Here is a 23,175-nt window from a genome sequence, read left to right on the forward strand (position 1 = left end):
AACAAAACAAAACAAAACAAAACAAAACAAAACAAAACAAAACAAAACAGAAGCCCTGTTGGGGACTAGGGAGAAAGTCAACGGTCACCACAGGCCAGCACGCGCTCCCTTCAAATAGGCTAGGCAGTCTCCTCACCTTGCTTCTACGCTGAGTAAACAATTGCTCTGGAAAATGCTCTCCAGTTCTTCCAGCTGCCACTGGGTGAATCTATGGCGCAATCGACGTCGTGGCACCTGCCTTGGCACAGGCTGTACACTCTCGCCCTCAGCGCCCTCAGGAACCGGCTCCTTCAGTTGCTGTTCATTATTCTGGCCTCCGTTGGCGCCACCATCTTCCTTGTTCATGTCTTCATCTACAAGGCCTGCGGCGCCAGCAGCGGCGGGACCCTCTTCATTTAATTCGTTTTCTCCTCTCCCTTGTGCTGCTGTGGCTCCCAATGCCAGCTCGTCCTGTCCTATATCTTCCTCATTTCTTTCCTCTTCAGCCGGCAAAACCTTCATACCTGCAGTTGGGAAAATAGAGAAAAATCAGGCGTCGCGGCCTAAAGTAGGCAAGGAGTCACAGCGATGCCAGCAGCGCATGGCGCCTGTCCGGACATGTCTCTGAGGCCACATCCGTTTCACTCACGGAAATAGTTAAATCACTATTCCCAGTGACACACTGACCATTCCCGACACCCTCAACCCCAGAACAAACAAGTACTTGATGTTGTAACACTCCATACCTTGGGAGCTGTCCATTTTAGGTTTACATCTGTAGACTGAACTGGAACCTCTGGTAATTCCGATGTATTTCCGGTAATAGAACAGAGCGGTGACCCTTGACCTGGAAGAGATTTCTTCCAGTTCGTTCCACATTACTACGTGTTCAGTTATAGATGTAATGTTCTGGCTTCATGCGCATCACCTGTTGCTATGAATTGAGCCCTGAGGTACCCTAGTGAGAGCAGTTTGGTGCTGTTATAAGCGGGATGTGTTTTCAGGAGGCCTTTTAAGCTGCATCTCAGCTGAGTCCTCTGACCTTGGTGAATTATCTTCCTAGGGAAGGAATGGTGGTCAACTATAGGAGCCGAATTGAGGGGAGTAAGAAAATACCTCCCAGTAACTCTGGAGCCCTTGAAGAAAAAGTTTGTAGAATTACCTCTTGGTCTAGTGCTCCACATTGACTCCTTGGTGGTTGGCAGAGAAAAGAAATTAAATCAGTGTAATTATCTAGGAGGTCTCTTCCTTTGGACTTTCACAGAAAGTGAACTTAGATCCTGTGGTGGTTTGAATGAGAATGGCTCCCCATAGGTACATATATTTAAATTCTTGGTCCCTGGTTGGTAGAAGTATTTGGGAAGGATTGGGAGCTATAGCCTCGTTAGAGGAGGTGTGGCCTTGTTGGAAGAGGCATGTTGTTGGGGATGGGCTTTCAGGTTTCAAAGGCCCACACCATTACCAGTTAATACCCCTCCCCTCTGTTGAGAGCTTGTTGAAGATAAAAGCTCCCAGTTACTGCTCTAGTGTCATGCCTGCCTACCTATTGTCATGCTTCCTGCCATGATGAGCGTGGATTCACCCTCTGAAACTATAAATAAGCCACTAGGTAAATGCTTTCTTTTATAAGATGCCTTCATGGTAGTGTCTCTTCAAGCAATAGAAGGATAGCTAAGATAGAGTCTGTTGTGCTTCCATGCTCTGCCTTTACAGAAGCTTGGGCAGAATTTCAGGGCCTGCTGGCTCAGCAGACAGATCAGAGGGCTCATCTTCACCAGGGCTACTGGGGAGGGGGTTGGGGGGTAGGTTAGTAGTACTGTCAAGTTTTGTTAAGTGCTGGTAAAAGCTATGAGAATTGTCATACCTGTGCTGAGCTTCGTCACATTTGTCTTGAGTACACACACACACACACACACACACACACACAAACACACACGCACACTTCTAATGTCTTCTCTGAACAATCAAAGTGTCAAGAGCAGGCTTTTATGCTTTGGTCTCCATCCCAGAACTGTCAGTCAAGCAGCCCCTTCGCTGGCATGTGGTCAGACTCGTCCCAAGGCAGCCAAATTTTCCCAACATGTTCTGGTCACTCTTAAAATAGAAGGCCCTACACTACTATCATGTTTCCAGACTGTTCCTTGTTTGGGATGGGAATATCCTGGAGTTCTGGTGCTGGAGTTTTCCTAGGATAAGACTTACCTCACAGTTCTGATAACTACCTCACAAAAAAGTCTACATGTTTATCTTTCCAAGTTCTTCCCTCTTTGCTCTAAATCTCAACATGGCTGTGTCAAGCACAGGAGAATTTTTTTCTATCCCTAGTCTGATCAAATTAGTAAAGACATACATTTCTGGGCTGGGATTGTAGCTCAGTTTGCATTGTCCTTACCTAGCATATTTAAAGGCACAGGATCCCTATGAGTTGCATAAAGCCAGCATGGTGTGTGGCAGTCCTGTAATGCTAGCCTGTGAGGAGGTAGATGCCAGAGTCACCCTAGTTTACAAAATGAGTTTGTATTCAGAGAGAGACATATGACACCATCTAAAAATAGAAAATGACACTCTATCTAAAAAAAGACAACCATTTCTTTCCCCCAATTATAATATTGCCATCTACAGTAATGAAGTGTGCAAGGAGGCCAGTTTAATTTTTAAAATTCACTGACATATGTTTTTTTGTTTTATTATATAATCTACCTGGAGAATATTCCCCATATGTTTGAAAACAATCTGTATATTGCTGCTTGTGGTTAGAACATCCAGTTCATCTATTATGCTTTATCACAGTGAGTTTTCCTTTCCTTAGGATACTCTAATTTTTATTAAACATTATTGAAAATGATATATTGAAATCTATATAGCTTTAAAACTGCCCATTTCTCACCTCATATTGTCATTCCAGGTCTGTTATTTAAAAAAAATATTTTTGAGACAGTGTTGTCTAGGCAGCTCCAGAATTTTACATACCAAAACATAACATTAATATATAATAGCACATGCTACCATCCTCTGTCCCTTTTTGAATAATTGTTTTGGTCACATATAGAATTATCCATCAACAGGGTTTTAAATATTCCTTTCACTGCCTTAAATATATTGTTCACGGTACTTCCTGTCCTCCATGTTTCATGAGGGCACTATTCATTATATCTATATGCCATTGGATATGATGCTTCTTCTTTGCTGATGTTGTAAAGCAGTCTTTTTGTTTATCAAGAGTAGGTGAGTCTTGGTGTAAATATCAAGTTTATGGTGCTTTAAGGTGGTTAGGCTTTCTTCCATGGCTAGTGCTGTAGGATTTGCTAGGTTTACCAGATTTCATTATTTTGCCATTTTTTTCTCTAAGTGTTCTTTCTTCCCGTTTCTCTAGTCCTTCTATTTCTCTGGCAGTTTAATCAGGTGTCTTCACATTTTTTTATTTTTAAATTTATAATTTGTTTACTTACATTATGGGGTGTATGCCATGGCACTTGTGAAGAAACCATAGGACAACTTGTGGGAATCAGTTTTCTTTTACTATGTGGAGCCTGGGCACCAAACTCAGGATATCAAGCTTGGCAGCAAGCATCTTTACCCATGAAGCCATCTTGTGAACTCCTACATTTTTTCCTTTTGTCAGGTATTTTTTATCATTGTTGAAAATATTTTTCCATACTATATATCCTTTTTTTTAAAATATTATTTATTTAGTTTTATTTATACAAGTACAATGTAGCTGTCTTCAGACATACCAGAAGAGGGCATTGGATCTCATTACAGATGGTTTTGAGCCACCATGTGGTTGCTGGGAATTGAACTCACGACCTTTGGAAGAGCCGTCAGTGCTCTTAACCACTGAGCCATGTCTCCAGCCCCATACTATATATCCTAATCACAGTTTTGCCTCCTCCATCTTCCCCCAGATTCTCCCCCATCCAATCCTACACTTTCCAATACTTTCAATATTTTCTTCTTCATTCCTCAGACTGAATACTCTCAACTAGCCTATCTTCGAAATCACCCAGTTCTCCTTTTGGTTACTCCAGTGATTTTTATTCAATGATTTTATTTTTGTTTGCTTTATAAATAGTGCTGCTAGGATATATCCTTTCAATTCATTTATTTATTGCTAAAGGGAAGGGGCCAGTTCATGTTGTGCTCCCTATGTGGACAACCTTTCTCTTCAGAGCTATATCATGAGCCCTTGTGTTATTTTTTATTTATAGAATTTTTATTTATTATTTGGAAAAGCAGTTTGATATTCTTTGTGAACACTTTTCTCTTGAGTTCCTGTAATTCCTTTGTTATAAATTTCTATAGCTTTTAAAAGCACATTTATAGTAGAAGTAATAAAAGCTTAGTGTATTAATCTCAGTACCTGGTTGACTTCTCTCTTTTACTTAAAAGCAGTTTTCACTTTATTTACATATAGTTCGTACATGTGTTTACACATGTACATTCAAGGTATGAACCCATGTGTTCACAAGGCTGGGCAGAGGTCAACATGGAGTGTACTCTTCTAGCACTTTCCACATTATTGTAAGATTTTTGAAATTTATTTTTGTTATTTTAAGTGCATGTATATACAGATGTTTGCAGAGGGAAAGTGCCATGTTCCCCTGGAGCAGGAGCTGAAGTTAGACGCGGTTGTGAGACCCGTGGTGAGGGAGGTTGACAAGCATCTGAGTCCTCTGGAAGAGCAGTGCATACTCTCCAGACTCATGATTTTTTTAAATTTTAATTCAATATTTTATTTATTTACATTTCAGATATTATCCCCTTTCCCCATCCCCCCTCCACTCACCTATCCCATCCTCCTCCTTCTTTTTTGCTTTTATACTGTTTAAATTACATGCAAGTATTAAGGTCAGTTCTAGGTTGCAGAACTAGCAATACAGTAGATGCGAATAGTCCAGGAACAAGCAAGACAATAAACACAAATAGTTAAAGAACAAGCAAGGCAATAAACAAAAATTCTGTGAACACTCCTGTGATCACTGTTTCTAAGGGCTTATCAGGATGACTGAAATATCTGAGCCTACTTCCCTGTCCTAGCCCAAAGTCATTTTCATGCCTGAAGCCTACTTCTTTGTTCTAGCCTAAGCTTTAGATTCCTGCCTGAAATTACTTCTTTGTTCCAGCCTTATGTCAGTTTCCTGTCTGCAGTCCATTTCCTTGTCCTTGGCCAATCAGACTCGATTTTTATTTTTAAATTATGTGCGTATATGTGTGCCTGAGTGTGGTTTGTGCACATGTATGTGGATGGCTATAAAAAGCAGAAGAGAGTGTCATATCCCATGGTGCTTGAGGTTACATGCCATTGTGAGCTGCCTGTTGTGGGTGCTGGGAATCAAGCTTAGGCCCTCTGCAAGAGCAGCATGTGCTCCTAATTGTAGAGACATCTCTCTAACCACCCCTACGTTAGCTTTTTCTGGAACAGATTCTGTCTCTAAACCTCAAGCCTACAGTTACAGCTAGATGGGATGGCCAACAATCCCTTTCTCTCTCTCAGAACCCAGATTTAAATGTCTGCTATTGCTTTTACATCTATGTTGGGGATCACAGTCACATCTTCATGCTGACTGGGCTGTCACTTTCCCTACTGAACCATTTCCCAGCCCTACTTTTAAAAGTGAGATGGATACCTCATGTAGTGCACACAGGCTGTTCTTGAACTTTCTGTGTAGCCAAGGAGGACCACAAAAGTCTGATTCTCATACATCTACTTCTCAAGTGCTGTGATTACAGGTCCTGGCCATGGTGTTCAGCTCTCATTGTTTCTATTCCCATTTTTCCCATGAACGGACCCTATTGTCTGTACCACTGCATGCTAGCTTTTTTTCCATTTTATTTAAAATATTTAATTTCATTTTAAAAATGGCAAGCCACAGTCTAGAGTAGTTGCAGCTGCCGCAGATGGAGAATGGACAAGAGAGGAAAAGTTTGCCAGGAATGTAGAGGTCCTCTGAACTGTCAGAACCAAGAAAAGTCACATCTGTGCTGTCTGTTTAAATGACATTGCCTTGGTAATTTAGACACATGCCTTAACTGTCTCAGAAGATGCTAGAAACAGATATAATGAGAATTCAGCTCTATATTGTAAATACAAGGGCTGAGGGGCTAAGTGTGTAATAACAGGATGTTGGTGGCAGCAAAACCTAAGACCTATGACAGGATTAACTGTTGGCTCATGCCACAACTGTCCCCCAAAGTTCCACACAGAAAGGGAGGGCAAGGAGAATAATTGAGAGGAGTCTAGTTATTATTTCATTGCTTGTATCCTGTGAACCCTGTGGGTTGTCTTAAATGAAGTTTCTGTCAAAGTTCAGGGCTGGGGTGAAATCCTGAGTATGGGGGGCAGGGATCATCTGTGTTTAGAAAAAACAACTGTTTCTCCTTAGGGTGTTAGATTGTCTCTCTTGTAAATTTGCATGTGCTAAGAGTCATGATGAGAACAGTATGAGGGGGTGACAAAAAAATTGAACATGTGGGTCAGGGTAACCCTACTATGGAAGTTGGAAAGTCACTGTAACACACAGGGCTTACTGACTGTAATGCAGAGGTGTTACCTCCTGGAAACAATGTCGTTCTGTTTAAATGACATTTCCTTGATATCAGACATGTATCTTAATCTCAGAAGGCACACAAAACAAATGTATCAAGAATTCATCTCTTTATTGTAAATACAAGTTTTGAGGAGATAACTGTAGTAACAGGTTTTGGCGGCACAAAATCACCTGCCTATGGTGCCTTGAGCAATGGTGGCTCCTCCACTACCTTCAGAGAACAACGTTTTGCGAAGCAGGAGGAGGACTTCTGAGCATTTACAGCCTCTTATAACTCCTGTATTTTTCTCTCCTCTTCAAAAGCCATTTCTACAATGATTAGGAAAAAGGAATTGGTTCAGTGTAGTATAACCATTAGGATTATAACTGAAGTACTTAATAAAAACCAGCAAGAATCTACAATATTATATTATCAACTAAAAGATATATTGACTTTGTCCTTTCCTATTTGTAGTAACCGAGTACTTTCCAATTGAATTTAGGTCCTACCCCACACTTTGAAACCTCGATCTGGCACCATTATGACAAGTCCTAGGGGGAAACTCCCTTCCTATTACTCTGCCAAATCAGCATAGCATTAAACTGACATCCAATGGTATATTGTTCTAACTAGTGCATTTCTCAGCCCTCATTAGAGAAACTTTCATTTCCAGTAGATGGTGATCAACATAGAGATCTATTGAGCAAGGTGTAGAAAACACGAGATTGAAGAAGTCTCATCCTCAAATAGAGCACATACACCACACATCCTCCTCCCAAGGCTCAGAGATCATTTTGGGAGAGAGGATGGGAAAAGGCTGTACATGACCACAAGGAACAGTGTTTTCTTGGTACATCAGGGTGTATGTGTTTATATATGCACATATCTAAGAATATTTGAGTATCACAAATTAGGGTCATAGCCAGAGTATGACTCTCCAGAGAAATACTTTCTAAAGCACAACAGCCTTGGCCAGGTGGTGGTGACATACACATTTAATTCCAGCACTGGGGAGGAAGAAGCAGGAGGTCTCTGTGAGTTCGTGGCCAGCCTGGTCTACAGAGCGAGTTCAGGACAGGGAGGGCTACACAGAGAAACTCAATCTCAAAAACAAATACACATACGTACACAAAAGAATACTAGCCTTACATTCTTTATATATATGTCTATATATACACATACACACACACACACACACACACACACATATATATATATATATATATATGTATGTATGTATAACTTTTAATGTATGTATGCATATATATCCTACATATCTATATATAATACAACTATTTTACATATAATATGTATACACTTTCTAAGTTAAGATGCATATAATAATTTACCCACAGGATACACATATGTGTAATATATATGTACTTAGTGAAAATAAGGTCGGTACAATTCTTTGTTCCTTAGGATGTTATGTGTCTTCTGGAAATGAGCCATTCCTGATTAGTAGCCCTGTCTGAATTTTATTGTGCTCTGTCTGGTTACTTTTAGACCATTTTTGTTTTTTCGAGACAAGATTTCTCTGTGTAGTCCTGACTGTCCTGGAACTCTATAGACCAGGCTGGCCTCAAACTCACAGAGGTCTACTCGCCTCTGCCTTCCAAGTTCTGAGTTAAAAGACATTTCTTTCTTATTCCATTTTCTACTCATAAGGACCACAAATCTCAAAAGCCATTTTTGGTTGGTTTCAAGTGATGGTTTAGTGGTTAATGCCTGTAGAGGACTTGAGTTTACCTCCTAGGACCTATTTGGGCTGCCTATAAATATGTGTACTTCCAGCTCCATGAAACATATGCCCTCTCCTGGCTTCCTTGAGCAGCCACACACATATGGCATGCATGTGTGTACACATGCACATGTGCCAAAACACACATTAAAAAACTAGAGATAAATCTTGAAAAAGACATTTAGAAACATGGTTTGTAAAAGTTATCAAAGGCAACACAGAGAACCAAAAGGACCTACAGATAAAGTAAGTTCTAGAATGGCTGTCCTATGGAATGGCTTTTCTGTGAGGACTCACCTGCACTCTGGCTTCACTCACACCCATGGATCTTGCCAGACGTTTGCTAAAGGTAAAAATGGAAGACATTCAGCATTTGGAATTATGGATATGTGAAATGAAAAAATAGGAGAAGGATATTTTATCATTGTTTTCAAAGGTTTGTCTCATTCCTTACCTTCTCTGATATTCACCTTGAGAATTTTGAGATGCTTAGAGAAAATGCCACAGGTAATATTATTTTATTGCCAAGCTACCATTAATATGAAAACCCCAGCAGGTCTGTAATAAGCAATTTAAAAAGCACTAATGAAGACAGTAAAAACCTCAAAAGAAATGCTCCTAACGCTGGTGACAGTGGTACAGGAGACGCTACCTCAAACAAAACAAGGCAAAAACTACAAAACAAATGTCAACAGGAAAAAACCTGCACGAAGTATTTGTCAGGATAAAAGGAAGATCCAATAAAGAAGCTTAACGGAACGCGTCCAAAAATTTTTAATAATCAATTAACCACAAGGTACTCCAATCTGCTGATTATCAGACAAATGAAATACCACACTTCTTTTTTAAATGTATTTTTTTCAATGTGTGTGTGTGTCCCTGGTGCACATGCAGAGAGGTCGTCGTCTTCTATGTGTGTCCTCAGAGTGGACCTCAGGTTCTCATAGCAAATGCCTTTACCTGCTGAGCCATCTTCCACTGCAGGTAAAGAACTATTAAAGTCATAACAGACACGAAGTGAGTATTAGAAAGCCTCACAGCACTGACCGCCCACTCCTGGATTCCAAGCATGATGGAAAGCTGAGGCATGAGCTCCCTGAAAGTTCCAGGGAAGCCATGCTACACAGTGAGATCTGGGATCAGAAATCAGAAGAGGACCTCTGTACATACCTCCACCCCTGCCAGAAAAACAAACAAACAAACAAACAAAACACCTATGGTGGAATAAGCCTTCAATCACGACACAAATGGCCTAATGTCAAAGGGGCTGGCATTGGAGCCTAACTGAGATAACTTTGAACTACTGATCTACCGGCCAAGTAAGGGGATTACAGACTTACACCACCTCGTTCTCATTCAGTCTGGTTTCTGTTGTTGTTGTTTTGTTTTTGTTTTATTTGTTTATTTTAATATTTTAAAGATAGACTTCCACTCTGCAGCTGAGGCTAGCTTGGCACTCACTACCATAGCAAAATGGTTCAGAGGAAAAGGTGCTTGCCTGCTTGCCTGAGTTCAAAACCCAGGGCCCACATGATGTAAGCAAAGACACAAGTCAACCACTCCCATAAGTTGTCATCTAGCCTCCAGATGTACAGTCTTGTGAACATGCACACACAAGTACAACATGTGAAAACACACACACACACACACACACACACACACACACACACGAGAGGTCTTAAATAAAACAAATTAAAGAAGTGCATCTAAAAATAAAAGGCAGACAAGGAGAGGACCAGGAGGGAGGAGAAGCTCTCTGTGTACTCCATTTCCCGAACAAACTGAAGCAAGCTAGGCAATCTACTTACGCTTCCGTAGCGCTGATGTAGTGATTTCTCTGGAAGATGCTCTCTAGCTCTTGTAGCTGCAGCAGGGTGAACCTGTGTTGCTGATGGGGGCGGCATTCAGGCACCAACACTCTCACAGGATTGACAGAGGACCACTGCCCTGGCACAGGATTACATTTTCCAAATCCTCCATGCAATCGGGGACTGGCTCCTCTGGCTGCTTCTCATTCTCCTGGTCATAGCCAGTGGCACCACTGTCCTCTTGGTTCCTGTTATCCATGAGGCCTGCATCGCCAGCCGCAGACCCACCTTCTCCACTTAATTCTTCTGTACCTTCCCCTTCCGCAGCTGCAGACCCAGGCTGGCTCTGTCTGCTCTCTTCCTCATTTCTTCCCTCTCCAGCTTGCAAGAGCGTCAGTGCCTTCGTACCTTAAGTGGGGAAAGGGAAAAAAACCAGGCGTCAGGGCCTAGGCTGGTGCTGAGGTGCCATGGAGTCACCTCACGGTAAAGCCTGTGGCACACTGCGCGGCCTGCTCAGTCTCCGTATGGGACACTCCTCCCCTCGTGGACATCGCCTACCCACCATTCCCGTCACTCACTGACCAGTCACATTTTCCTCATCTTCCTCAGGTCTCATACGAAGCACGTAATCGATGTTTGGACGCTCCATGTCCATAAAGCGTTGGAAGTCGCTTGCCGTGTGCTATTTGCTGTTAAAGCTCCCCCCCACCTCCCGCCAGCAATTCCGGAAGTAGAGCTTCTAAACCACCAACGGTTCTCTTTCGCACCAACAGGCCCCATATAGTCTACATTAGCATGTATCCAGTTATGGTAGTGTGTCCTGGCTTCTGGTTGCTCTTCTGTTGCTTCGGGCTGAACTCTGACCTGCAAAACTGAGAGCAAACTCTGATCTGCAAAACTGAGAGCAGTTTGGAAATTACTTGAGCAAGAATTATTTGAAGGAAACCATGGCCCTTGGGCAAGTAGGGTATAGAAGGGATTTCTACTTTGCATCTCAGCTGAGTCCTCTGGCCTTGCTTAATTATCTTCCTAGGGAAGGGACGGCAGTCAACTACCGGAACCCGTATGGGGGGAGTCAGAAAAGATCCCCCAGTAGCTCTGGAGGCCTTGCAGAAATGTGTGGATAATATCTCTTGGTCGAGTTCTCCACATTGTGTTCCTGGTCCTTGGCACAGACTGGATATTAAGCTAATGTGTTTATCTGTGAGGCCCTTCCTTTGGGCTTCACAGAAAGTGAAGCACACATAGTATATCATGCTACCACGATCTGCCTTTACTGGAGCTTGGGCAGAATTGCAGAGCCTCCTGGCTCAGCAGACAGATCAGAGGGCTCACCTTCGCCAAGTCTGCTGCTCACGGAAAGGAGGTAAGTAGTAGCGGTGATGGGCCATAGGACTTTAGTAATACTGTCAAGCGCTGAAAAGTGCTGGTAAAAGCTGTGGGACTTTTCATACCTATGCTGAGCTGCCTCACATTTGTCTTGAGAGCGCGCGCGCGCGCGCACACACACACACACACACACACACACACACACACACACACACCCCTAATGTCTTCTCTGAAAGGTCAAGAGCAGGCTTTTATGTCTTGATCTCGATCCCAGAGCTGTCAGTCAAGCAGCCCCTTCACTGGCATGTGGCTAGTCTGATCCCAGGGCAGCCACCTTTTCTCAACAGGTTCTCTTAAAGCGTCTTTAGCGTCCCTAAAGTACTATTATGGGTCCAGGTATTTCTTTGTTTGGGGTGGGAATATTCTGGAGCCCTGGTGCTGGTGTTCTCCCAGGATAAGACTTACCTCACATTTCTGATAACTACCTCATCACTAAATCTGTACTTGTACACTTCCTGATTTTTTAATTAATTAATTAATTTTACCGTATAAACTTACCCTTTTGGCAAGGTGTCTGGGGCCCGAAGAATATTTTTCTATCTTTGAGCTATAATTATGAAGACTCTCATTACTGGGCTTAGGATGTAGCCTATTTTACCAAGTCCTTGTGTAGCATTCATAAAAACCTGGATTAGAGACCCCCAAATGTAGTGATATGATGCTGCTTGTATTGTAATGCTAAGTAGTGGCCCCCAAGGCCTGGTGCTCCCAAGAAGGAGAGAATCTGCAGGTACAGTGTGACCTTGCTCTGTAATTTAAAACTATTGGTTAAATAAAGACACTGACAGCCAATAGTTGGGCACAAAAGACATAGACAGGGTTTGGAGTTTTGGGGTTAGGGGTCTGAAGAGACCATGAGGAAAGAAAGAAAGATGGAGAGAGGAGACACCATGGGGAAGACTCTTAAAATAATGGCCATGAGGGCTGAGTAATTGGAGTTAAGAGCAGCCCAGACAAAACATGGCAAATCGTATAGTGGGGTTATTTGCATGGAAATAGACATAATAGCATAAAGGCTGGTATCTGCTAGATATCTAGATATCTGCCCAGCTCTAGTGCTGATTAAGGCTTATTATAAATATAAAGTTTGTTTGTGCCTTTTATTCGGGAACTGAATATTCAAAGGCAGTGTAGAAATCCTGGATTGAGATGAAATATTTTTTACAACACCTAAATTGCATGAAGTGGCAAAATGTTTCAGTATAAATACCCTGTTCTGAAAGATATTCGTATTCCCCCTGAACACCCACACTCCAGTGTCATCCCCTTCCCCACATCCTGCCTTTCTGTGTTTATAACCCCTGTGTGAATGAATTACGATTTGAGAAAAAATAAATTATTAAAAAAAAAATCTAAGCACTCATGAGATGAGGCAGAAAGATTATAACTTCAAAGTCATTCTTGGTTGCAGATTGGCTCTGCCTGGGGTAACCAAAAAAAAAAAAAAACACCCAAAAAACAAACAAAAACAAAACCAAAAAAACCCAAACACCAAAAACGAAAAAAAAAAAACCAACAAAAAATCCCTAAAGCCCTCCAAAAAAACAAAAACAAAAAACAAGCAATATCCATTTTATCTTATCAGCTCCATTGCTTGTTTCTCATTTTCCTGTCAAACAGTGAGCAATGGGCCTGATTTGATTTTTAAAATTTAATCATATTTGTTTCAAAGATTGTGTGAATATATAGTTTTATCATAAAAGCCTCCTTGGTATATCAGGTGTTTCAGTCCCCTGCCTCTCTAGTTGACTTGGGTTTTAGGACCTTAGGAAAGAACTCCTCTCTGACTCTAGCTCTGCTCTCCTAAGCTGCTTATGCCTCTCTTGTATCTCTTTTGTTACATGTGAGAGCTCAGAACATGGCAGTTGATTCAGGGGGCTTGGATAGCCTATATGATCAGTTAATGTCCTGAGGACTTCCATGAAAAGCATGAAAAGCATGTTCACTTCTATATCTATATAAATCATTGGGTGCTATGGGCTTTGGAACTATGGAAACCACACTTCTTTTTTTTTAAATTTTTTATTGGATGTTTTATTTACATTTCATATGCTGTCCCCTTACCCCATCCCCCACCCACCCAGGAACCTCCAATCCCCTCACCCCTCCTCCTTCTTCTCTGTGGAAACCCCACTTCTATTCAATGTCCTTCTGTACCATGTGTGACCTTGAAAGATCCTAGGAAGTTTCGTGGATGCCATAGAGAGCCAAAATGGTAGACACAAATAACAGAAAAACAATGAGTGTTTCTTGATTTTTTGTCATCTCTAGTCTTAATAAGAACCTTTTAAGCATTTACAAGGGTGAACAAAAAAAATTTAAGGATTAATTTGTTCTCAAAACCATGAGAATCAGATGATTTGGAAGGATCCATTAAGGAGTACCAGTCAGCCTCTGCTCTGAGGTGGAAGGACATATTCCTCCTTGCTCCTAGTGGGAGACAAAAGAGAAAGAAGGAAGCTTCTTCCCTTTGGCCTGGATGGGATGATGAATGGTCATATTACAGTGGAAGCTCTAAGACTTCAGCCTGAGTCCTGGCCAATGTCTCATGTGTGAAAGAAACAGAGAGTAGAGAAGGGGATTGTGAGTGCCCATCAATCTTGTGAATAGGCCCTTAGGAAGTTTCAGTGTCCAAAACTGTAATGAACTGTGGAGTATGGACAAAATCAGCTCTGTCTGGACGAACACTATCTCTCCTTATGGACTATCCCCACTCCTCTTGTATCTTTACGGTGTGATATTGGCAGGTTGAAGAGGATGAGAGCCTGATAGGATATGGTGTACCAGTTTCCTCTGAGATTGAAATATTCCATTCTGTACAGACACTCTTTAAACAAGAAGTTAAAGCACTCAAAATAGCTTCAGGAAGATCAGGTTCACTAGTTCCTCCTTAACCCATCACGGAGGGCTTGTTTCCTTCCAGCAAAAGGTTATATGGAGGTGGTGGTGGAGGGGGAGGAGATGGTTTGCCAAGTCAAGAACTTCTCCAATAGGCAGGTATGATGATTGGGAAAGCATAGTGCCAGATTTCATATTGCCAGAAGGGGCACTATGCAGGTTGTTAGTGGAGATCTGTCACCAACATTCCTGCTTGGCTATGGACCCTGCTTGCTGAAATAACCACACACTAAGCAGGATTTATCTGCTTATCTAATAATGGCTCAGCTATCATAGGAAAGATCAACAGGTTTCCAGTTGGATTTAAGGCCCACTCCACAAAAGAGAGTTCATGCCTGTTACTGTAATCCAGGACTAAAACCTGTGGCTGAGGAGGTCATAGGTTACAATAGGGAAGCAACATATATCTAGTTTTCTAGATGGATCTGATGCGTCTGCCAAATGTCTTCTGAACGTGTGTTTATGTTCATAGGTCACTGAGAGCAGACCCAACTCATAACCATGGTAAAGCTCCTGAGAACAAGTGACTGTCACTGTGGCATGATGGCATATTCTTAGCCACAGGGGGACATCTATAGTCAACCCTTCCAAGACTTGGAGATTATTGCAGAAGAGGGGGCAGAAAGACTGTAATATCTGGAGGGAAGGGTGGGCTTCTGTGTAACAGTTTCCTCTGAGATTAAAACATTCCATCCTGCAAGGAAGCTCCTTAAACAAGAAGATAAATAACTCAAAATATAGCTTCAAGAAGTCTTTGAAACTGACAATATTCACTGGGTCCCTCTATGCCATAGGAAGCAGAGTCATGCTGCAAAGAAGACTTTTAGTAGAGCTACACTGCCCAGAAGACTCTCAGACAAGCTGACCTGCAAAGATGATGAGACCAGATTAGCTGCCTGGAAGAAGTAGAAAGCAGTCGAGCTTCCTGGAAGGGGTTTAGACTAACCAAGGCACCGGTAAAGGGTACTCTTCCAACCTGTTGAGTTGCTGGCAGGCTGTGCAATGTGCTGCAGGTTCTCAGTTTTGTGAGCTCTCTGTCACTCATCCTCTGGTGGGCATTGGTGATACAGCTGTCTTTGAGTCATTTCTGTTCCTGTAAGTAACCTCCTAAAATTCTTTAGCTCACCAAATTGGACTTTGGTGTTATCTGTACTTTGGTCTATAGTCTGTTCCCTATCTGGGTTGGGTACTATCATATCATCTGCTAATAGTGATATTTTGACTTCTTCCTTCCCAATTTGTATTCCTTTGATCTCCTTTTGTTGTCTAACTGCATTGGCTAGGACTTTGAGTACTATATTGAATAGGTAGGGAGAGAGTGGGCAGCCTTGTCTAGTCCCTGATTTTAGTGGAATTGCTTCAAGTTTCTCTCCATTTAGTTTCATGTTGGCTAATGGTTTGCTGTATGTTGCATTTACTATGTTTAGGTATGGGCCTTGAATTCCTTTTCTTTCCAAGACTTTTACTATGAAGTGGTGTTGAAATTTGTCAAATGCTTCCTCAGCATCTAGTGAGATGACCATGTGGTTTTTTTCTTTGAGTTTTTTATATAGTGGATTATGTTGATGGAATTCTGAATATTGAACCATCCCTGCATTCCTGGGATAAAGCCTACTTGATCATGGTGGATGATTGTTTTGATGTGTTCTTGGATTCAGTTTGTGAGAATTTTATTGAGTATTTTTTCATCGATATTCATAAGGGAGATTGGTCTGAATTCTCTTTCATTGTTGGGTCTTTGTGTGGTTTAGGTATGAGTGTAATTGTGGCTTCATAGAACGTATTGTATAGTGTTCCGTTTCTATTTTGTGGAATAGTTTGAAGAGAATTGATATTAGGCCTTCTTGGAAGGTACCATAGAGTTCTGCACTAAAACCATCTGGTCCTGGGCTTTTATTGGTAGGGAGACTTTTAATGACTGCTGGTATTTCTTTAGGGCTTATAGGACTATTTAGATGGTTTATCTGATCCTGATTTAACTCTAGTATCCTGGTATCTGTCTAGGAAAGTGTCCATTTCATCCAGGTCTTCCAGTTTTGTTGAGTATAAGCTTTTGTAATAGGATCTGATGATTTTTTAAAATTTCTTCAATTTCAGTTGTTATGTCTCCCTTTTCTGTTCTGATTTTATTAATTTGGATACTGTCTATGTGCTCTCTGATTAATCTAGCTAAGGGTTTATCTATCTTGTTGATTTTCTCAATGAACCAGCTTCTAGTTTTGTTGATTCTTTGTATAGTTCCTTTTGTTTCTACTTGGTTGATTTCAGCTCTGAGTTTGATTATTTACTGCCATCTACTCCTCTTGGGTGCGTTCAGTTCTTTTTGTTCTAGGGCTTTCACGTGTGTTGTCAAGCTGCTAGTATATGTTCTCTCCTGTTTCTTTTTATATGCACTTAGAGCTATGAGTTTTCCTCTTAGCACTCCTTTCATTGTGTCCCACAAGTTTTTGTATGATGTGTCCTCATTTTCATTAAATTCTAAAAAGTCTTTAATTCCATTCTTTATTTCTTCTTTTACCAAGTTATCATTAAGTTCAGTTTCCACGTGTATCTGGACTTTCCATTGACTTTATCATTATTGAAGACTAGCCTTAGTCCATGGTGATCTGATAGGATGCATGGGATTATTTCAATTTCCTTGTATCTGTTGAGGTGTTTTGTGACCAATTATATGGTCAATTTTGGATAAGATACCATGAGGTGCTGAGAAGAAGGTATATTCTTTTGTTTTTGAATGAAATGTTCTTTAAGTATCTACTAAATCCATTTGGTTTATAACTTTTCTTATTTTTCACTGTGTCTTTGTTTAGTTTATGTTTCCATGAGCTGTCCATTGATGAGAGTTGGGTGTTGAATTCTCCCACTATTATTGTGTGAGGTACAATGTGTGCTTTGAGCTTTAGTAAAGTTTTTTTTTTTAAATCAATGCGAATGCCCTTGCATTTGGAGCATAAATGTTCAGAATTGAAATTTCATCTTGGTTGAGTTTTCCTTTGACAAGTATGAAGTGTCTATTTTTATCTTTCTTGATAACTTCTGGTTGAAAGTTGATTTTATTCGATATTAGAATGGCCACTCAATCTTGTTTCTTTGGAACATTTGCTTGGAAAATTGTTTCCCACCCTTTTATTCTGAGGTAGTGTCAGTCTTTGTTACTGAGGTATGTTTCCTGTATGTAGCAAAAAATGTCGAGTTCTCTTTATGTATCCAATCCAATAGTTTATGTCTTTTTATTGGGGAACTGAGTCCAGTGATATTAAGAGATATTAAGGAAAAATGATTGCTGCTTCCTGTTATTTTTGTTATTAGAGGTGGAGTTATGTTTGTTTGGCTATCTTCTTTTTTTTTTTGGAAGCAGATTACTTTTTTGCTTTTTCTAGGGTATAATTTCACTCCTTGTGTTGGTGGTTTCCCTCTATTATCCTTTGTAGGGCTGTATTTGTGGAAAGATATTGTGTAAATCTGGTTTTGCCATGGAATATCTTCGTTTCTGCATCTATGGTACTTGACAGTTTGGCTGAATATAGTAGCCTCAGCTGGCATTTGTGTTCTCTTAGGGTCTGTATGACATCTGTCCAGGATTTTCTGGCTTTTATAGTCTTTGTTGAGAAGTCTAGTGTAATTCTGATAGGTCTGCCTTTATACATTACTTGTCCTTTTTCCCTTACTGCTTTTATTTTTATTTATTTATTTATTTATTTATTTATTTATTTATTTTTAGGTTTTTCGAGACAGGGTTTCTCTGTGTAGTCCTGGCTGTCCTGGAACTCACTCTGTAGACCAGGCTGGCCTTGAACTCAGAAATCCGCCTTCCTGCCCTTACTGCTTTTAATATTCTTTCTTTATTTTGTGCATTTGGTGTTTTGATTATTATGTGATGGGAGGAATTTCTTTTCTGATCTAGTCTATTTGGAGTTCTGTAGGCTTCTTGTATGTTCATAGGCATCTCTTTCTTTAGGTTAGGGAAGTTTTCTTCTATAATTTTGTTGAAGATATTTACTGGCCCTTTAAGTTGGGAATCTTCACTCTCATCTATATCTATTATGCTTAGGTTTGGTCTTCTCATTGTGTCCTGGATTTCCTGGATGTTTTGGGTTAGGAACTTTTTGCATTTTGCATTTTCTTTGACAGTTGTGTCAATGCTTTCTATGGTATCTTCTGCACCTGAGATTCTCTCTTCTATCTCTTGTATTCTGTTGGTGATACTTGCGTCTATGACTCCTGATCTCTTTCCTAGGTTTTCTATCTCCTGGGTAGTCTTCCTTTGAGATTTCTTTATTGTTTCTACTTCAGTTTTTATGTCCTGAATGGTTTTGTTCAATTCCTTCACCTGTTTGGTTATCTTTTCTTGTAATTCTTTAAGGGATTTTTGTGTTTCCTCTTTAAGAGCTTCTACCTGTTTACATGTGTTCTCCTGTATTTCTTTGAGGGAATTATTTATGTCCTCCCTAAAGTCTTCTATTATCATCCTGAGAAGTGATTTTAAATCTGAATCTTGCTTTTCCAGTGTTATGGGATATTCAGGACTTGCTATGGTGGGAGAAGTACGTTCTGATGATGCCAAGAAACCTTGGTTTCTGTTGCTTATGTTCTTTTGCTTTCCTTTTGCCATCTGGTTATCTCTAGTGCTACCTGCACTCACTGTCTCTGACTGGGAGCCTGTCTGTCCTGTTATGTTGGTTGTGTCAGAACTCGTCAGAGTCCAGCTGTCTCTGTGATCCTATGATCCTGAGATCCTGGTTGTGACAGCTCCTGGGAGTCAGGCTGCTGCTTCTGGGGTCCTGAAATCCTGGTGTGCCCAAGCTTCTGAGATCCTGTGATCCTATTATCCTATGTTCCTGGGTGTGTTAGAACTCCTTGGAGTCCAGCCTCCTCTGAGTTTTTGGGGATTTGGTGCAGAGCTGGCACCCTAGGACTCCTCCGGTCACGGGCACAGACCAGAAGGGTTGAAGTGGACTTGTTTAGAAAGGTTCTTTGGAGCAACTCCCATCTGTGTTGTCAGGAAATTGGCAGTTCAGTTCACAGGTCAGCAGAGGCAGCTCGATCCACTTGCAAACACTTCATGGATACACCCACCATCAGTCCAGTTCAGTAGAGTTGTGTCAGCAAATACAGATCAGTGGTGGTGGCACTACCTAATAGACATAGCAAGGTCTCAGACTCCTCACGAGTCAGCAGGAGGAGGAACTAGGACCAACAGGAACACCAGGAGAAGTTTTTGGTTGTGCCTTTCTCAGTGAAGTGAAGATCATCAAAGATGTGAGACCAACAAGCATTGCACAGCTAACCCTATCATCAAGCCAAACTCAGCCTCCATACTGTCTGTTCAGTCCTATAATAGTCCCTCTCCAAATGTCACATGTCCTTCATGTGTCTTGCTACAGCACATGAGTCTTAACAAAGCTCCACGTTAAGTAAGTATGTCTCAGCTGACATCACTCTGACAATCAGCCTGAGTCCATGGAAGTGGCAAGAAACTGTAGCACACCACCAGAACATTTATGGTGCATTTCTGTCTATGGAGTCCCTTACAAATGCAGTTCCACTAAGAATGTAAGGCAGACCAATACATGCTTGTCATTAGCAAATAATCCCTCATCACCTGTTTTTTCAAGTGCTTGCTTTAGAAGAACATCCTTTCTCCTGTGTCTGCTTCAGTGAAACGTTCCTTCATGAGTCTGCCTTAGTCTTTCACCTGGGTCCTCTTTAGCAAAACATTCTTTCATGTGTTTTCCCCAGCAAAACACCATCCAACACAACTGAGTTTCCAAAGAACCCTTAAGTTTCCACTTCACTTCTGTAAGTTATTAAATGGCCAAAAGTAAATCTGTTAAGTTCCCCTACCTACCCTCTCATTATCCCAATTAATGAGGTGTTTTTTTTTTCTGTATCATCCTTTGATACATTCCTAAACTGAAATTTTTTTTGTGTCAAAGGAATAATGTTCCTGTTTGAGGCCTCCTACTCCAAATATTACTATTCAGAGTCTTTTTCTCCTATACATGTAGATTCTTAAAAGTTTGAATTGTGGTGTATATTTGGGGAGATTTGAAGGTAGCAAGGGTCAAATGAACTTTCAGTGCTACAGTGGAGCTAAATGTGACATGGACTGACATTAGGTCCCTTTTCCAAAACTTATTTCTTAACATAGCTCTAAGATGTTTACAAAACAGAGTACAGAGAGTTATTTGGAGAGCTTTTTGGAGACATTCATGTTCAAAGGGCCGAGAATAGATGAGAACATTGTTTTTATTCTTATTGGTGGCATGTGGGTCACTCTGCTTTCTGAACTGCAGCTAGGAAATACTCGAAAGGACCTCGAAGTTGGCATGAGACACCCCAAGTCAAAGTTCTTAACACAAAGGAGATTTATTTGTCCCAGAGGGACATTAGGCAGAAAATAAGAGACAAAGGTAGGAGACAGAGTATGAAGGACAAGGGGAAGGGAGCAAGGGAGAGTAGGAAGGGATATTTGCCCAGGAGGGACAAAAGACTGCCTCTGGATAGAGAGAAGACAGACATGGCCCATAGGCAAATGGCTGTTTATAATGGTAAAAGTGGAAACCTCCTCACCCATCCACCCCTGTGTTAGGATGAGTTGGTTTGTTTTGATTGGGCATGTTAATTAGGGCAGCCAAAAGGGGCTTTTTATTGCTGTACTTCAATACTTTGATAGCTGGACCTTGAATGGTGAACGTCAAGAGGAGGAAATGGCAAAATAAGGGAATGGACCTTGATAGCAAGCTTTAGGAATGCAATCTAACAGTTTTTTTTTTTATCAAGGCAGAGGGAATGGAGGAAGATCAGGGTCTTGCAGAGAGAGTCCTGTTTGCCATGCTCAGGCCATCTAGAGCCCCTTCACTAGGTAAACAGACAAAGGAGCTTAGCAACCTTTAGTTTCTTCATTCCCCCAGAGGCTTCAATGCCCATGAAAGCAGAAGTCTAGCCCTGGCTGTCCTGGAACTCACTCTGTAGACCAGGCTGGTCTCAAACTCAGAAATCCGCCTGCCTCTGCCTCCCAAGTGCTGGGATTAAAGGCGTGCGCCACCACTGCCTGGCGAAAGCAGAAGTCTTAGCTTGCATCCTGAGTTAGGTGTAGTGGTGATCATGGCTTGTGGTGTTGGGATGCAGACTTTGGGTGGGGAGCTATGTTGCTCTACTGATCCAGAAACAACTTTATCTGATCTGCAGGCCCTTCAATCACTGCACTCATGGGAGGGCACTGAGAAGCAGACCTAATGACATCATCTGACATGGTTTCTAGCTTACTTGCTTTCCTTTTTACTAAAACATCTCTGATCAGGAATGTTCTTTCAGTGAACAAGTAGTTCTGAATCTGCGTATAGGTCATGATGCTTTAGCAAGGGTCACCTAAGAGCTTTGGAAAATACAGATATTTACATTACGATTCTTAAGAGTAGCAAACTTAAGTTATGAAATAGCAATGAAATAATTTTATGGCTGGGGGTCACCACAACATGAGGTATTAAAGGGTTGCAGCATTAGGAATGTTGAGAAACACTGTTATGGATTAAAGTGACTTGTGTTGTAACCTAAATCCTCGAAATCAGTTACTACTGAATGAGTAAATGAGAGTCTTCAGATTCCAGTTGAGCACACAGCTAAACTTGAGAGTTATTCCCTACTCTTTAAGTCACTCAAAACATAGTTTTTAATAATAGCTTCCTACAAATTAAGGGCAAATATATCTTTTCACATGGTCACGATTGCTCCAAAAATATTCATGAATGCATGCTTTCTACTGTTCTCTTGTCAGTGGAAATTGTGCAAATTTGTTCTTTTAGTTTGCTCATGTTTTTGTTTTGTTTTAGCAAATTTGCCAATTTTACACTGTAATGTAAGAATGTAATGCTATAATACAGCCTCTGCTTAGGCCTTCTCTTTCAGATACTGACAGGTTCTTACTGGGACATTGTCTGTGAGTCCCCAACTAGCTGACTGACAGGTATCAGGACACCTCATATAGAGAGCATGTCAGTGGAGCATTTTCTTAATTGTTAATTCATGTGGACGGCAGAGGGCCAAGTCTATTGTGGGTTGTGCCATCCCTAGGCTGGTGGTCCTGGGTTCTATAAGAAAGCAATCTGAGCAAGCCATGAGGAACAAGCCAGTAATCATCACCCCTCTATGTGCATCAGCTTCTGCCTCCAGGTTCCTGCCTTGGCTTCCCCTGATGATGGACTGTAACCCATCAGCCAAGTGGGTTATCTTTCCTACTTCAAATGGCTTTTGGTCTGTGTTTTAGGACAGTACCAGGAAGCAAATAGGCTCATCACTTAAGAAACTTTCCAGGTTAGAATCACTACAACATTTGAATATTTGGCCCAACTTTTTAGCAGTTTCATCTTTTCTTCAACTTCTTTTTGAAGCCTCGATTCAGCAGTAAACCTGGGAGATCAGGAGGTATGCCTGATTCTCTTAAATAAGACTCCAGTGTGGACTGGGAAAGCTCAAGCACCACAGTTCCCTTTCTTTCTTTGGCAGAATATCCAGGGATACATTCTTATGAAGAGAGAGACTGGCCAGGAGTATATCTGAAGAAATTAATTGTGTCCACTGCAAATTCTTTAAAATAATTAAGAAAAGATTTTCCTCTTTCTGATGTGGGAGTTTAGACATTTCTTTGGCAACAGCAGTCAGTGCATTTTTCTGAGGTGGTTTAGAGTGGTTAAATCCACCAACAGCACCTCCTACCTCTTTTTGAGTTCAAGTACTTCAGTTTTTATCTTTAGCTTTATACTACTTCAGCTTTAAATATTTTATTTGACATTTTAATTGAGAGAGGAGAGAGGATATATATATATATATATA

The 23,175-nt window shown here is 41.1% G+C and overlaps 2 protein-coding genes across 2 annotated transcripts in view; both read right to left on the minus strand.

Moving 5' to 3' along the window:
- The window catches only part of LOC114625816 (rhox homeobox family member 1-like), a 5,200-nt gene extending 4,030 nt beyond the window's left edge, over positions 1-1,170 (minus strand). Inside the window, exons 1-3 of the mRNA XM_028773177.1 lie at positions 1,022-1,170; positions 726-913; positions 137-503 (exon numbers count right to left, since the gene is read on the minus strand). Of these exons, the coding sequence (XP_028629010.1) occupies positions 137-503; positions 726-858 (500 nt within the window). The 5' untranslated portion in view covers positions 859-913; positions 1,022-1,170. The remainder of the gene's footprint in view (positions 1-136; positions 504-725; positions 914-1,021) is intronic.
- Positions 1,171-6,785: 5,615 nt separating this feature from the next.
- On the minus strand, positions 6,786-10,705 carry LOC114625811 (rhox homeobox family member 2-like). Its single transcript, XM_028773168.1, is given in 5 exon segments — positions 6,786-6,836; positions 8,546-8,591; positions 10,057-10,207; positions 10,210-10,464; positions 10,639-10,705. Coding segments are annotated over 5 exon segments (570 nt in total).
- Between the last annotated feature and the right edge of the window lie 12,470 nt (positions 10,706-23,175).

Source organism: Grammomys surdaster, unplaced genomic scaffold (genome assembly GCF_004785775.1).
Source record: "Grammomys surdaster isolate TR1022 unplaced genomic scaffold, NIH_TR_1.0 222, whole genome shotgun sequence".
NCBI lineage: Eukaryota > Metazoa > Chordata > Mammalia > Rodentia > Muridae > Grammomys > Grammomys surdaster.